This window comes from Chiloscyllium plagiosum, unplaced genomic scaffold (assembly GCF_037043375.1).
Source record: "Chiloscyllium plagiosum isolate Xiang-an unplaced genomic scaffold, Cpla_swu_hap1 HiC_scaffold_2, whole genome shotgun sequence".
NCBI classification, from domain to species: domain Eukaryota; kingdom Metazoa; phylum Chordata; class Chondrichthyes; order Orectolobiformes; family Hemiscylliidae; genus Chiloscyllium; species Chiloscyllium plagiosum.
This window is the reverse complement of record NW_028270140.1, coordinates 33266446-33283956: the sequence shown is the minus strand read 5'-3', so window position 1 is coordinate 33283956 and position 17511 is coordinate 33266446. Positions and strand designations below refer to the sequence as shown.

General features: G+C 42.8%; 2 protein-coding genes across 6 annotated transcripts in view; one reads left to right on the top strand and one right to left on the bottom strand.

Annotated features, from left to right (window-relative positions):
- The window catches only part of LOC122563096 (TBC1 domain family member 15), a 204816-nt gene that overhangs the window by 81070 nt on the left and 106235 nt on the right, over positions 1-17511 (bottom strand). The window lies entirely within an intron of this gene.
- Positions 1-17511, top strand: part of cemip2 (cell migration inducing hyaluronidase 2) — a 93191-nt gene that overhangs the window by 24983 nt on the left and 50697 nt on the right. For 4 of the 5 annotated variants that reach the window (XM_087995884.1, XM_087995888.1, XM_043716504.2 and 1 more), the window contains exons 2-4: positions 6550-6898; positions 9928-10068; positions 13352-13910. In XM_087995884.1, the coding sequence (XP_087852010.1) occupies positions 6562-6898; positions 9928-10068; positions 13352-13910 (1037 nt within the window). In that variant the 5' untranslated portion in view covers positions 6550-6561. Of the gene's footprint in view, positions 1-6549; positions 6899-9927; positions 10069-13351; positions 13911-17511 lie in introns of those variants that run through there. The other variant, XM_087995896.1, reaches the window with a different exon arrangement.

The following is a 17511-nucleotide window of genomic DNA, read 5'->3' as shown; positions in this document are numbered from 1 at the left end:
GGAGACAGGCCGGCTACTTGCGGAGCGCTTCAGAGAATACCTCTGGGACACCCGGACCAACCAACCCAACCACCCTGTGGCTCAACATTTCAATTCCCCCTCCCACTCCACCAAGGATATGCAGGTCTTTGGACTCCTCCATCGCCAGACCACAACAAAACGACGGTTGGAGGAAGAGCGCCTCATCTTCCGCCTAGGAACCCTCCAACCACAAGGGATGAACTCGGATTTCACCAGTTTCCTCATTTCCTCTCCCCCCACCTTGTCTCAGTCTAATCCATCGAATTCAGCACCGCCTTCCTAACCTGCAATCTTCTTCCCGACCTCTCCGCCCCCACCCCAGTCTGACCTATCACCCTCACCTTGACCTCTTTCCACCTATCACATTTCCGACGCCCCTCCCCAAGTCCCTCCTCCCTACCTTTTATCTTAGCCTGCTGGACAAACTTTCCTCATTCCTGAAGAAGGGCTTATGCCCGAAACGTCGATTCTCCTGTTCCCTGGATGCTGCCTGACCTGCGCTTTTCCAGCAACACATTTTCAGCTATCCATGGAAAATGCAAGGCCACAGGGATAGGGTAGGAGTTGGGTCGTGGTGGGATGCTCTTTGGAGGGACAGTATGGATTAGATAGGCAGAATGGCCAGCTTCCACACGACAGGAAGCCTATGATTCTGAACGGGTTAGATGAAAAAGAGCTGGAGGAGGCTGGTGTGGAGGATAAGGTGACACTATCAACATTCCAGGGTTTATCATTGACCGGTAATTGAGCTGGACCAACCACACAAATACTGCGTTTACAAGGAGGGGTGAGAGGTCAAGAATTCCATGGTAACTCCACAGTGCCTGTCAACTCTCTACAAAGCACAAATTAGGGATCTGATGGAATCAAAGATTTTAAGCTTTGAGAAAGTGTGTTCACTGAAGATTACCAAGATTACTTATTATTGCCACCAAAAGATTTGACCTGTGGTTTACTGGAGGAATCTCGGAAGGTTTGCAGCTGACAGCTGAAGCTGCTGAAGGATTTATGGAACCCCTTGGGTTGAAAGCAGAAAGAGGCAGTAATTATCGAAGTGCTGTTTTCAGTGAAGTGGATTGCAAAGGGAAGGGAGTGTCTGGTGGCTAACAATAGCTTCTGATCATTAAAGGGAACACAACCTGGAGGCATCAAAGAAAACTGCTACCATGTAAAACTGGCTTGATGTGTTGGCTAAAGCAGAGGTTTTTGTCAGTGTGTTTGTGTAGGTGTGTGATCTGATGAAAATACACTGTTTCTTTTTAAGAATAGTTTTCGGTCAATTGCATTGTGATGTGTTGGAGCAGGCCGTACATTTTCCAGTCTGTAGGCAGAAATTCTACGTTGGAAATCAGCAAACAATAAGATTATTGTTTTAGTTTGATTTCCAAATGATGCTCTTCATAAAGTTACTGTCCTCATGAGTAAACATAATTTGTGTGACTTTTAACTTGCACTCTGAGGTTTGCCATCCACAGTTTAAACTTGTGAAGTGAGTGCCACATGTTTTAATTTTCATTCACTGTATCAATATGCAATGAAACAGAATTTGATTTCCACTGCATCTCTCTTGCCAAACTAAATTGGCAAAAGATATTTCCATTTGTAGCTTAGACCAAAACTAGGTCATAAGACAGTCACTAATAAACTGAAGTGATTAAGAGAAACTCCTTTACTCAGGCATGGTGTGAATGTGGAACTTGCTAATATAGGGAATTAAAGTCGAGATTAGAGTGGTGCTGGAAAAGCACAACCAGTCAGGCAGCATCCGAGGAGCAGGAAAATTGATGTTTCGGGCAAAAGCCTTACATCTGCTGAGGCAAAAAGGAGAGAGGCATTTAAAGGGAAGCTCAAAATACGAGGGGGAAATGAATAGAAGGATATGCTGATCGGTTTAGATGAAGAATAGAAGGAGGAGACTAGTGTGGAGTAAAGGCCAGCACTATTGACACCCGAGGGGTTACCATTAACCAGGAACTGAAATAGACCGGACACACACATACTGCAACTACAACAGCAGGTTAAAGGTTAAGAAATCTGCAGTGAGTAATTCTCCTCCCAACCCCCCCCAGTGCCAGTTGGCCTTCCACAAGGCATAAATCAGCAGTGTGATGGAATACTCCTCACCTGCCTGGATGGGTGCAGTTCCAATAATACTCAAGGTGTTGGACACCATTCTAGGACAAAGCAGCCTGTTTGGCTTGCACCCCATCCATCACCTTCAATTTCACTCCCTTTGCCATGGATGCACAGTGGCAGCAGTGTCTACCATCTCCAAGGTGAACTGCAGCAACCTGGTAAGGCTCCTTCGACAGCAGCTGCTAATCCTGCAGCCCCTATCATCGAGAAGGAAAAAGGGCAACACATACATGGAAGCACCATCACCTGCAACCTTGAGTTTGAGTTTGAGTTATTGTTGTCATGTATACTGAGATACAGTGAAAAGTATTGTTTTGTGTGCAATACAGGCAAATCGTACCATATAAAGTGCATTAGGGTAGCAGAACAGAGTGTAGAATATAATGTTGCAGTCACAGAGAAGGTGCAGAGAGAGATCAGAGTTAACATTTGAGAGGACCGTTCGAAAGTCGATAACAGCGGGGACAAAGCTGTTCTTGAATCTGTTCACGTTTTCAACCTTTTATATCTTTTGCCTGACAGAGTGTAGAAGAGATTATAACCGGCATGGGAGGGGTTGGTTGTTTTCCTGAGGCAGCGAGAAGTATAGATGAAGTCAGTGGGTGAAAGGCTGGTGTGCGTGATGGTCTGGGCTGTGCTCATGACTCTCTGTTGTTTCTTACGGTCTTGGGAAGAGCAGTTGCCATATCACTCTGTGCTGCATCCAGATAGGGTGCTTTCTAAGGTGCGTCTATACAAATTGGTAAGAATCAATTTGGGCATGCCACATTTCCTTAGCCACCTGAGGAAGTAGAGAAGTTTTTGTGCTTTCTTGACCATTGTGTCGACCATGGTAGAGTAGGACAGATTGTTGGTGATCCTGAACTATATCCCTGTTCCTTTGCTGACACTGGGTCAGATTCTGGTACTGTCTTCCAGACAGTACTATAGGTGTTCTGGCAAGCTGGGTAGTGCAGTGTTTTAAGAGGGCAATTAAGAGAGCAATAAACGTTAACCCACTCAAGGTCAACCACAGTCCATGGGTTAATAATTTAAAAAAATAGTTGAATACAGTAAATCATAGAATCCCTACAATGTGGACGCAGGCCATTCAGCCCACTGTGTTCACACCAACCTTCCGAAGAGCATCCCACCCAGACCAACTCCCTTACCCTATAACCCTGCATTTCCCATGGCCAGTCCACATAGCCTGCACATCCCTGGACACTAGGGGGTAATTTAGCATGCCAATCCACCTAACCTGCACATCTTTGAGCTGTGAGAGGAAACCCGCACAGACACAGGGAGAATGTGTAAACTCCACAGAGGCCAAGGGTGGAATCGAACCCAGATCCCTGGTACTGTGAGGCAGCATTACTGACCACTGAGCTATAGATATATAAATAGATATACAGCTTTTAAAAACATAAGAAATAGTGTTTCATGAGCCAAATACATTCTGAATTATACAACCAGGTAAACTTTAAAACTGGAGTTAAAAATCACACAACACCAGTTTATAGTCCAACAGGTTTAATTGGAAGCACACTAGCTTTCGGAGCGTCGCTCCTTCATCAGGTGATAAAACTGGAAACTGTCTTAAATATTCAACATTTAATTTAAGATGGTATAAAGGATGAAAGAATCTTTGCTGTTGGGTAGAATTTCTGTTTGTCCAAAAGGAAAGTAACAAATGTATTGACTCAATAACTATAATAGAATGACTTAGGATATAGGGCCATTTAGCTCAAACTGTCTCTCACTCCCATAATGTTCATGTGCTAATGACCAGATAATCTAATATTTTGATATTGTTTTGAGGGTAAATATTGACACTGGCCTGTGGGGAGAACTCTCCTGCTATCAGAATGGTGCTTTGGGTCCTTTTACATTCACCTGAGCCAGTCAGGTGGGGCCTCAGTTTGACATCTCATCGGGAACACTGCACTGGAATGCCAGCTTTGATTTTTGTGTACCAGCCCCGGAGTGGAATTGGAATCCAGAACTTTGTAATTCAGAGACCTGAGCGCTGCTGACTGAATCATGTGCAATGGAGGAATTAAGTTGATCTTTTCATGTTCATTCCATTACCAGACCAGAAAATGATAAACTATGTGCAAGTGGTTTAGTAGAAACAGGACATGGAGAGTGGAAGGATTAGATTATAAGAACAGGATGAGGCCATTCAGTCTCTTGAACTTGTTCTACCTTTAAATGAAATGGGTGATTGCAACCTAACCCCACCCACCCACCATTGCAACATGATTCCTTTAATAACTTTGGTTAACAAAGATCTATCAATCTCGGATATAAAATTGACCTGGTTGTAATTGCCATTTGTGGAGGAGAGTTACAAAGGCATGGTAGAAGTTTGGATGTAGAGGAGTTCTGGTCATTTCATTCCTGAAAGAGTCTGGCCTCTTACTTCAGATTGTGTTCCCCGAGTGTCAGGCGAAACAGTTTCTCTCTATTTATCCACCCTATCTGTTCTCCTTAATATGAAAGCTTTGAGATGATAGAAGTGATCAGTTTGTTTCCTATTTATCTTCTCCTGTATCTTTCCCCACCTCGGACTTCCACACTTGCATACATATGAAGAATTGAATGCCAGTAGAATTGAGATGATGTAGAATCACACAATTAGTTGGCATGCTATATTGCAGATTGGGTGTGGTTTTGACCCAGGAAATCCAGATAGTGACATACTGCTGTGTGCAGATCCTAGGTTTCCTGGCACTGGATCATCCTGCAGCTGGTGAGCACCATACAAGACCACAATAATACGTAGCAATGTGGATGACAGAAGGGGCACATTTGATAATGTGATGACTTAGCCCAGCGTGTTTTGCCACTGGGAAATGACTGCTATGTTAACTACACCCACAGGATTGGCCTTGATGCATAGGGAAGGTGCATGAATATCCGTAAAATCTCCTGTTTCTAAGTCCATGTCCACTTGCCTACGATCCTTTGTTATCCAAGCTACGTTGGCTTCTGCTTTGGCAATGTCTCAATTACAAATTTCTCATCCTTATGTTCAGATCCCTCCTTAGCCTCACCTCTCTCTATCTCTGCCTCCTCCAGCCCTACAACCTCCAAGACTTCCACACTTCCTCAGTTCTGACCTCTTGCACATCTGAAATTTTAATCTGTTCACCATTGGTGGCTGTGCCCTCAGATATGTAGGCCCCATTCTACAATTCCACCTCCAAACCTCACTGTCTTGACCACTCTCTTTCCTTTTGAGGTCCTTTTGAGATGATCCATAAAACCTATCTCTTAGACCAAATTTTTGACAACCTAACCTAATATCCACTGAAGTGGCTTGGTGTCATATTTTGACTGTTAATGCTCTTGTGGAACCACTTGGACTGTTTTATTACATTAAAGGTGCTATCTAATTGAAATGTGGTGTTATCCTAAATAGTGAAGAAGACCAACAAAATCACACTCCACCCTGATTCAGAAAGCAATGAGGTGAGGCTCGACTTCAGAGACCTGAACACAATCTCAATGAACACTTCAGCACCATATTGAGGGAGTGGTGCACTCCTACAGTTGTTAAGGCTTTAAACTAAGGCCCCTTCTACCCCCATGTTCGGTGGTGTATTTGAAGAATGGAAGAGTACTCCGATATGTTTTGGGCAATATTTATCCCTCCAACAAAGCCTAAAACCGAGGTTTGAATTATCATTGTTGTGGGATTGTGCTGTGTAAAATTGGTTGCAATATTCCTTTATATCAGCAGCAAAAAGATCTTTGAAGTGCCCAGTAGTTGTGAATAGCGCAACTCAAATGCAGACCTTTTCCTTGTACTCAACAGCACAATGTTTGGCGATATTATTTGTTCGTTTATTTGTTTTAGCAGGACTCTACAATTGTACCCTCTGTTGAACAACTTTTATGGACTGACTAAGTACCCTTCAGCCAGTCTTGGCAATTCCCAGGGTCATACACTGAGGGCTGTGTTACAGTGTCTGCCCAAGTCTCAGTGAATCATCGAGTGCTCGTGAATAGCTGGAATGCAACCAATGTCTCTTTGCTTCCAAGTGCACCCTCTTAACAGTTTGACTCTTGGTCGCATTTCCTTTCAATGGAACATCTTTCTTTCCTTTTGTATACATTACAGCAATGACTCATTGTCGGAGGAGCCGTACAAAGACCGTATTGTTCTTCGAGCCCACAGGCTGCGAGGGGTTTACATCTAAGCCACCCTGCACGTTAGCCAAATGCTTTGAGCGCAAGATGAAAGGATTGGAGTAGAATAAAGTATGGAAGATCTCTTAAAATTGCAGCCTGAGGCTATTCTGCGGGATTAACAACTCTGTTAACAGGCAGTGGCAGAGATGGGATTTTGTGGGTACTTGTTGTTTTCAATCATCCTTTTCCAAGTGCTTCTTTTGTTCCCCGCAGCTGACTGGCGACATGCAAGAAGATAAGAAGAGGCCTGCCAGCTCGATCCCGTATAGTCCAGCTTCAAATGGGAGGCGTTGCCAATCCCCAGGCTATGTCCCCGGCAGAGTGATGCCTGTCCGACCGCCCCCTGCTCCAAGGGTGGCCGATCTCTCTGTGCAATGGTCCTCTTCCAAAATGGATAATCAAGCCATCTTTACACGCAGAGGGAATGATCAATGGCACAGGTCTGAGGAGTCCAGGCGAAAGAAAGTGAAGAGTAGCTACATATGCTTTGGTATTTTTATGGGTATATTGCTTATTGTACTTGCGGTTGTCTTGGGAACAGGTTCCAAATTCAAACGAGATGGTAAGTGTTGAATCAAACCTGCAATTTTTAAATGCATATCAAGTCACGAATGATTATAGCACAGGAGGAGGCCATTCAGCCTGTTCTGTCATTTGCAGTCCTCTGTAAGAGGAACTCCAGTCTCACGCACCTGCCTTTTCATAAAATCATAGAATCCCGACAGTGTGGAAGCAGACCATTCAGCCCTTCGAGTTCACCGATCTCCAAAATGCAATTTACCCCCCCCACCCCCCGCTCTAATCCCCTTAACCCTGCACTTCCAATGACTAATCCACTTAGCCTGCATATTCCTAGACACTAATTTAGCGTGGCCACTCTGCCTAATCTGCACATCTTTGGGCTGTGGGAGGAAGCCCACGCAGACACGGGGAGAACATGCAGACAGTCGCCCGAACCTGGCTCCCCGGCGCTGTGAGACAGCGGTACTAACCACTGAGCCACTGTGCTTTTCTCCAAAGTGTTGCAATCTTCTTTTTGTTCAAATGCTTATCCAATCCCTTGTTTGAAAGCATCAATTGAATCTGCCTCTGCCAACTTCTCATGCATTCAATATCCAAACTACTCATTGCATAAACCTCCTATTCCTCATGACATCTTTGGACCTTTTGGCTGATCATTTTAAATTAGTATCTTTTCTGGTTCTTGACCCTTCCATCAGTGGGAAGCTTTTCTTTATCTAATACATCTAGACCCTTCATAATTTTGAACATCTCGATACATCTCCTCTGGCTGAAGAAATTTGTACACAATCTTGTGTCCTACATGTCTCCACAATGAACTCCTAACACCTTATCCATGTTATTACCAAGATTGCATATTTCCATCTCATTGACATTGCTTGTTACTATCTCTCCCTTATTTGCTGCTAAAGGCCTCCTCCATATATTGTCTACCTATAGACTTGATGATTCCAATGTGGGCAGCACGGTGGCACAGTGGTTAGCACTGCTGCCTCAGCGCCAGAGACCCGAGTTCAATTCCCACCTCAAGCGACTCTCTGTGTGGAGTTTGCACATTCTCCCCGTGTCTGTGTGGGTTTCCTCCAGGTGTTCCGGTTTCCTCCCACAGTCCAAAAGATGTGCAGGTTAGGTGAATTGGCCATGCTAAATTGCCCGTAGTGTTAGGTGAAGGGGTAAATGTAGGGGAATGGGTCTGGGTGGGTTGCACTTCGGCGGGTCGGTGTGGACTTGTTGGGCCGAAGGGTCTGTTTCCACACTGTAAGTAATCTAATCTAATCAATGCTGTTCTGACTGACCTTCCTCACACTATGTAAAACTCCCCATATCCTGTCTTGCATAAGTCCCTATCTGCTCATCACCTCCTCTGCTCATGGATAGACACTGGCTGTTCCCGTCTGTCAATGCCGTGTTTTTTTTAAAAGAAAATGTTCTCAAACTTCCTTTCCAAGCTCTGTGGCCTCACTGCTCTGGCCATGCAGTCCTCCTTGCTGCTCCAATTCCAGACTCTTGCACATCCCTGATTTCCTTGCCTGGGCCTGAAACTTTGGAAATCTTTGTCCTAATCTGTCTCTTCACCTTTTCAGATGCCCCTTCCCTACACTGATATCTCTGTATGTTTACACAGTGTTACACAAAGGTGCTATAAAAATATGAAGACTTATTGGTGAGTAATGCAGCATTAATGGTTTGTCAGCCCTTCTATTGTAAGGAACTTGAAAAGGGCAGCATGGTGGCACCCTGTTTAGCACCACTCCCTCACAGCGCCAGGGACGTAGTTCAATTCCAGCTTCTGGCGACTGTGTGGAGTTTGTGCATTCTCTTTGGGTCTGCAGGTGCTCCAGTTTCCTTCCACAGTCCAAAAATGTGCAGGTTAGGTGGGTTAGCCGTGGTACAGGCAGGATTACAGGGATGGGTGGGGGAAATACTCTTTGGAGGGTCGGTGCAGTCTTGATGGGCCAAATGACCTTTATCTGCATAGCTGGATTTCTATGATTGAAAAGATGTCATGAATTTCTGTTTAAAAATTCCACCCTCCTACAACCACAGTGCTTCTCCCCATTTTCTATGAACTGTTGTGCAACCAATTTCTGACCTTCATTATGAATTCATTCTGTGTCGTTCTTGAGCAATTCACTGTATTCTGTTTCCGTGAAGCAAAAACTGCAATTCAATGTGGTTGTGCTATGTCATAGTTTTTCCTGCAATCGTGCCCATGGTTCTCTCTGAAGCCAGCTATATCTTTTTTCAGTTTAAGAAAAGTACAAAATGTTTTCAGTCAGAAAACTTTTTTTTTGGTTCGAATCTGCTTAGAAACTATGGCACAGAAACCGGCTGTTCAACCTAACCAGCCTTTGATGGTGTTTATCCTTAACATAAGTAGTAATCCTAATTGTAGTGAATAAAACCTGAATTGGCTGCTGTGATAAATAAACACTGTCTTACTGCAAATATAGCATCTTAATTCCATATGCTTTAGTACTTTTAGCTTACCAATTTGGTTTGCCTAATAAACACACATGGTTTTTACTGGCTTCAAACTTTTAAGTTTGGAACACGTCTGGGGATTAGGGTACTTAAAATTTCTCATTGGGTTTTATCAAAGTGTTGGTCAGATTAATTTTGAGGCACAGGAGGAATCCATTTGGGTCATTGTCTTGTGCTGGCTCTCTGAAAGAGCTATTTGATCTGCTCTAGCTACATTATTTCTGTTAATGTTTCCCTTTATTTATCTGGTTACTTTTGAAAGTTGCTGTTGAATCTATTCCCACTGCCCTTTTAGGCAGTGCGTTTTAGATCAGAAGAACTCATTGACGTTTTGTAAAACAAGCAGTTCTCACCTCCTTTTCTGATTTGTTTGATCAATTCTCTTTAATCTGTGTCCTCCTGTGCTAGTGGTACTAATGCAACCTTATTTACTCTGGTCCAAAATCCTCCTCCTCTTTGGAAGTAAACAAAATGTTTAACATTCCAAACGTTGACTCCAGGATTTATACTCCCTTTGTGTTAAAAACAGGGATTTGGTTTTAGTAGTCAGAGACTAAGGCCATTAATTACATTGTGATATTTCAGAGAACTGCCCTGATCAGAAATTTGGATTTAGGGATTGGAATCCAGGGCACGACAAACAGAAAAGAGTCATCATCGAGAAAGGAGATAATCTCAGACTAGTTTCATCAGCGACTGTTCATTCCATCATCATTCAGCATGGAGGTAAGATGACCATTTCCGCTACAGAGTCCCTAGAAGAGAAAATTGTGCTCTTTTTATTTATCATGTTCATTTTTCTTATCCAGAGGTTTTCATTTGGCTGAGTAACTTTTTGTTGGAACTATTGTATAATGCTGTTGTTTTTAACTGTTGTACCATTAAGAGTGTAGCCTTTCACCACACCATCTCCAAATAATCTACCCATATCTCTTGAAGGCAAAAAAAAATATTTTACAGCTTTGAAATATGCCATTTTGGCCCAACTGCACCATGCTCTTGGGAGTTACATCACAAGTTATGCTGCATAAGAGTTCACAAACCTGAACGAGTGCCTTTAACACTATATATAGGTATATATGCGTGTTTATGTTCTATATAAGCCATCTTTCACTCTTCTTTATCTTGCTCTATCAGCACAACCTTTGCTTCCTTTCTCCCTCATGTTTTGTTTCTAGCTTCTCTTTCGTTGCATCCATGCTATTTATCTCAATATATACTTGCTCCAAGGCGAGAGAATTCCACATTCTGAGTAATGACTGTTCTCTTAATGCGTTTATTAGGGGCTACTTTATAAATGGTATATCTTCTAATCCAGTTTGGACTGCCCTGTGCCTCTGGCATCTATCTCACACATGCATAAATTTAAAAACCTCTATCTCTTGAGCTTTTGTTATCCCCAGAGAAAAGTCCTCCAACCAGTTCTATCATTAATCGAATGATGCAGAGGTCAGAAAATATATTGTTTTTGCACTTTATCCAGTATTCTGTGACCTCCTTGAGTTGTGAATTCTGCTCCAGATGTGATGCTGGAAACTCAGTTAATACCTTTGGAATCAGTTGTAGTCTTGCCTTTCATATCCACACTGAAACACATTGTGACTTAGCACAGATTGCTCCATTTCTTAAACCACTAAAGTTCATGTGCCAAAGGTGCATCCTTGGTCCCAATTTATTGACTCAGTGACACTGAAGGAATATTGATATACTTCTAAGTCAGGTTGGAGTGTAGCTTGAAGGGGAATTTGCAGGTGGTAGTGTTCCCTTGCCTTTAAAGTGGCAGAGATTCTGGGAGAAGGTGCTGTCAAAGGAGTTGATGAGTTGGTACACTGTATCTTGTAGATGATATGGACGGCATCTGCACATTTATGCATTGGTGATGAAGGGGTGAATGTTTAAGATGGTGGATGGAATGTTAATTAGGCAAGGTGCATTATCGAGGTTGGTGCCAAGTTTCTTGAATGTTGTTGGAGCTGCACACCTCCAGGAAACTGGAGAATATTCCATCGCACTCCTGACTTGTCCTTTGTATGTGGTGGACAGGATTTGGGGAGGCAGGAGATGAGTTATTTATCACATAATTTTCAGCCTCTGACCTGCTTTTGACGCCACAGTATTTATGTGGTTTATCCAGTTCAGTTTCTGGTCCATGGTCATGCACCAACTATTAACAATGGGGGGCTCAGCAATGGTAATGCCATTGAATGCCGAGGGGCACTGGTTAGATTCTCTCTTGATTGAGACTACATTGTCTGCCACTTGTGCAACTGAAACTTGCCATTAATCAGTATTCACCAAGTCTTGCTGCACGTAGACATGGGCTGCTTCATTATCTAAGCAGTTGTGAATGGTGCTGAACATTGTGCCATCATCAACCAACACCCTCACTTCTGACTTTCTGATAGAAGTAAAGGAGGGATTGATTGAAGATGGTTCAGCCTAAGGTCCTTCTCTGAGGAACTCCTGCAGTGGTGTCATGGAACCGAGATGATTCACCTCCAATAACCACAACCTTTTTCCTTTGTGCTAGGTATGACTCCAACCAGTGGAGAGTTTTCTTCCTGATTTCCACTAGCTCCTGCCTAGTTAGGGCTTGATATTCTGTCAAAATGCAACTTTGATGTCAAAGACAGTCACTCTTGCCTCCATTCTGGACTTGAGCTCTTTTGTCCATGTTTGGACGAAGGTTGTATTGAGATCAGGGTTCTAGTGGCCTTGGTGGAACCTAAACTCAGTAACACCATTGAGAAGTTGTTTAATGAATAATGCAGCTTCTTAGCACTATTGACCATTTTTCTGGTGATCAAGATCAGATTGATGGGGCTGTAATTGGCCAGGTTGAATTTGTTCAGCTTTTTGTTGATTGGATATACCTGAGCAATGTCCCAGATGTAATTGTTATAAATGTACAATTTGGCTAGGGGCCTGACCAATTCTGGAGCACAAGTTTGCTGGAATATTGTCAGGGTACATGGCCTTTGCAGAATGCAGTGCCTTTAGCCTTCTGGGGTGCAATGAACTAAATTGGGTGAAGACTGATAGCTGAGATGCAGGGACTTCAAGAGGAAGCCAAGATTAATCATCCACTCGGCACTGCATCCTGAAAATGGTTGCACTGTCTTTTGCACTGCTGTACTGCGATTTTCCATCATTAATGATGAGGGCACTTGTCTTCTCCGCATGTTAGTCATTTAGTTGTCAACCACTGTTTATGACTGATCTGGCAGGACTGCAAAGCATAAATTTGATCTGTTGATTTCAAAGACATTTAGCTTTGTTCATTGAATGCTGCATCTTCTGGTTGACAGCAAGCAGTCCTGTGTGGTTGTATTTCATTTGTAGTTATGCCTGATGCTGCTCCTGACACATTCTTTTGCGGTCCTCAGTTGAATGAATGGGAATAAGTGCATGCTTCAGGTTACCAGTTATATTACATCCTTTTGGGAATATTCATTGATAAGTATGTTGCTCAAAAGAACCAAAGAAATGAGTATTGCATAAAACAAATGTAATTTGACATTGAAACATGTGATCTATAGTTTACACTACTGCACGTTTCTGTTACTTAAACGAAGTATCTAGACTAGGCCTGTATTCCCTTCAGAATAGTAGAAGGAATGATCCATCTGAGGTATCTAGAATCATAAAGAATTTGAATGGATAGATAAAGAGAAATGATTGCTGGGGCATGGGGGGAATCTTGGACCTTGGGACTAGGTGGTTCAGGACTGATTCCAGGAAGCGCATCTTCACAGGTGGAGTCAGGGTTTTCGGACTAATGGAGTTAAAATACAAGTCAGCCATGATGGAAACAAGTGGCAGACCAGCCATGAGGGGCTGAACGACGCTTCTTCTTTTCCGATGTTCCTTCTAAAAGTGTGAATCAATCTATTCTTTTCCCTTACTTCTAATGTTTTACTGTCTATTATCCCTGCAATTATATCTGACCTCTTTATTTTGACTGTATTTCACTCGCCTGATGACTCTGTATGAATCTGTCGTTCTACAGGAGTGTTGGTCTTCGCCGACAGCGCAGATGGTTCCCAAAATATTTCCCTAAAATGTGATTACATCCTGGTAAAGGATGGAGGGGCGCTTCACATTGGAGCAGAAAAATGTCTCTATAAATCCCGGGCCAAGATCATGCTTAGCAGCCGATCAGATGAAGGTGAGGAAGTGCCAGGGTTTGGCAAGAAGTTCATCGGTGTGGAGGCTGGGGGCATTCTAGAGCTACACGGTGCTCAGAAAACATCATGGACTCTGCTGTCCAAGAGTCTGCCCCCTTCAGGGCTGGAGGCTGGCTCGTACTTTGAGAAACCGACCACCCGTGGGCTGAACGTCCGAGTGATTGACCAGGACACGGGGCAGGTGCTGCTGGCTGACAAGTTTGACACTCACGACTTTGCCAATGAAAGCAGGAGGCTGCAGAACTTCCTGAAATCTCAAGACTCTGGCCGAATAATTGCTGTTGCTGTGAGGGACTCAGCTGCCAAAAATCTACTTCTGGAAACAAAGAAGACTATTCAGAAATTGCTTGGAAGTCGGCACGTTCAAGATTTAAGTTACAGGTAAGATGCAACTGAATTTCTGCTTGTAGGCCTATTAATAAATAAATAAACTTGTGAAGGGAATGCAATTGTGATTATCTTTCATTTTCTTGGGCTTCAGTTATAAGGCACAGGTATATTTTCCAATTTCCACTCATTATCCTTCTTGGGGAGGGTTGGAGCCAGTTACAGCTCTCTGTACAATAAGTTCACATCCTCCATGCTTAAGTAACTTCAAAAGTGAACTCTCTGATTTCCTTTACTCCAGTATTGTCAGCCATACCTTCAGATGCCTGGGCCCCAACTTCTGTAATCCCCTCCCTAAACCTCTGCAAATCTGTCTTCCTTTAACACTCTCCTTTAAAACCTGTCTCTTTGACAGAGCTCTTGGCGACCTCTGCCAATACTTCCTTGAGTGGTTTGGTGTTGCATTCCATCTGGTTCTTTTATTACTGCAGTGAAGGTGCCACAGAAATGCAAGTTGTTCTTGGTAGGCTATGACAGTCGACTGACAATGTTTTTTAGATTACTTACATTGTGGAAACAGGCCCTTCAGCCCAACAAGTCCACATCGACCCGCCAAAGCGCAACCCACCCAGACCCATTCCCTTACATTTACCCCTTCACTTAACACTACGGGCAATTTAGCATGGCCAATTCACCTGACCTGCACATTTTTGGACTATAGGAGGAAACTGGAGCACCCAGAGGAAACCCATGCAGACACGGGGAGAACGTGCAAACTCCACACAGCCTGAGGCAGGAATTGAACCCAGGTCTCTGGCGCTGTGAGGCAGCAATGCTAACCACTGTGCCACACCTATACTAAACACCTCACCAACACCACCACCACCACCTCCTTCTCCAGGACAAGGCACTAAGTACTGGCCTTGCCAGTGGCACAAGCATCAAATTTACCATTTAAAAAAAAATAAAGCTGTCATCAGTCTTGTCTACTCTTGCACATTCCTGTAAAGGCCACTGGTTAGGGACAAAGATTGGAAACCCTTGCTAAATTGTCCCTCCCCTGTAGAGTTTAATTGCTACTTAGCTGAAGGTCACTTCAATCTCTATACACTAAGCCTGCGATCTTGCTGCTGTCTATCCATAACACTAACTCTTTGAAGACATTAGGGCAACTAGTTTGGAGCTGGGATATAAAAATTATCTACCCATGTTGCTCACTGAGCAGAAAGGCCAACTGAAGTGTCTATGCTCTCCAAAAAGTTGCTGTTGTTTCTTCTTCTTGCAACGGTCCAGCCTATTGTGGCATTTAACAATTGTTTTCTGAATGACTTTTGAGTGATCCAAATATCAGAGAAGCAGCATGTTGTACCTGTGCTAGCTCTTTGACATAACAGCCAGCCATAAATACCACATACCCTGCCTTTTACTTGTGACCCTGTCAGTTCCTCACCCTCCACTGTTTCTGACCTCCTGTAGTTATTTATGGAATCAGTGTCTCCATCCTCATATGTCTCAATGTCAAGTTTTGCTTTTTGACACTGTTGTAAAGTGCCTTTTATTATTTTGAAGGGACTATGTAAATATAAGTTGTACTTTCCACTTTGCACTGTCCTTTTATGATGTGGATGAATACATTTTCAAAAGGAGAAGTGTATTTGAACAGGTGGTCTGTTCATTTTTCTCAGCACTGGGAGTCTATCCTAAAGTGAAGCTGTTCGATACATTATAGTGTAAGTTTGTTTTAAAATGAGAATATTACCGTAACACTTAAACAGATGATTGATTGAGATTTTAATGTTGAGGTAGTTAACTCAGTGATTAATCTTCAGGAGTCTGCTGTGAACATAAACCCAGGAGAAAAATCATGAGAACACAATATAAACAGTGCCATTCTCGTTTTCCATGAACAATTCCGTTATTGATGAAAGTTGTGGAAATTTGAGAAAATGATTGACTGAACAAGAGGGAATATCATTCACCTTCCAAAAATGCATTCAGTCTCTGAATTGCCAGCTGTACATGGGCGAGGTCCTATGAGCTTGTACTGCTGATAGAAGGGAGTTGAAAGTTAAAGGAGCTATAGTTCAAAGCAGCAGGGAGCTCTCCCAGAGTCCAGATAAATATTAGCTCCCACCGCACAAAAAAAAATCTATACTATTCATACCAATTCAGTTCTCTGATCTTGCTGCATGTCAATATCCCTTTCTGGTGCCATCATCATTTAAGTCTGCCACATGTGTTTAAATAACAACCTTCGAAGGGTAGTAATAGATTTCAAAAACCCGCCTTTTAAAAGGCAGCCTCAAAAGGTGAAGGATAATTGTTGTGTTGTTGCACAGATTTGGGTAAAGCAAAAAGAAAATCTTTTTTAAAATCACTAGCTGATATTCTGATGTTTGGACTTTCCAATATGGATGGTCTCTATCTTGCGGTCAGTCAGTTAAGTAATGTAACAGTAAAACAAGAACAGAAGCCAGACGATACATGAACATCTGAGATGTCATATCTGTACACGTAGTCAGTGTGAGTGAACTTCACAACATTTCTGTGTTTGTGGTAGAGTGGAACTTCGATTATCCGAATTTTGGATTATCCGGACAAGATTGCAAGATGCCAGTGCTTGGTTAAACTCTGTTATCTAGCTTCCGATTATCCAAGTATTCAATTATCCAAACAAAATACACCCTGCCCATGTCATTCGGATAATCGAGCTTCCACTGTATATTTTGCGTGGGCTAACTACAGGGAAGCACTCCAACCATATCATACAGAGGTTGTTATTTTACCCTGAGGAAGCTGTCAGAAATGAGCCTGTGTTTCTGTACCATCTCAGGATATCTCAAAGTGCTTTACAGGCAAGGAAAATGCTTTTGAAATAGAACAACGAGATACAAAGCAGCCAATTTGGGCACAGCAATCTCTCATAAACAGCAGAGATAGAAAATCAATGCTGCTGCTGAAGATCTTAAGATCTAGCTACTCTTGCCTGAAGATCTGCTGTTGTGGTATGCCATGCTCATCTTTTCTTGTGCCATCCTTCCACATCCAATACAGAGGGAGTAAATTTGCAATGCCATTTGCATTAGAACTGTTACAGTTGGAGAAACCAGAAAAGGTTCAAAACTAGTGAAGGGCAAATTCACTCAAGATGACCTTCGCACAAATGAAGGTTTGGAAAATTTGGGTTTGCTCTTATTGTTGCGGAAAGGGATTAGAGGTGACCAATTAAAGCCTTTCAAGATGCTGAGAGGTTTAGATGGAGAAAAAAACTCTTCCCCCAATAATCTGAAGTCTAGGATTTGAAATCATTGTCAAGTGATCAAGAGGAAAGGTGAATGTTTTCACTTTGAAAGTTGTCAGGATTAGGAATACTCTCTTCCTGAAAAGGTGGAGGATGCTGGTTTCATACTCTCACCTCAACGCATATCTATGATAATGACAGATGAAGAATCTCACTTTAGGATGATTTCCAATGCTGAGAAAACCCAAGAGCACACATGTGTTGAACAAATTATATTGAACCACAGTTTTAAAAAAAAAAGAGATGTCAAATGAAAGGTACAACAACAACTTGATCACTAGTATTGCCCAAACGTCAGCGCACTCCATTCCAGAGATTAAAAATAAAGTGCTATAACAGCATTTGCAACAAATA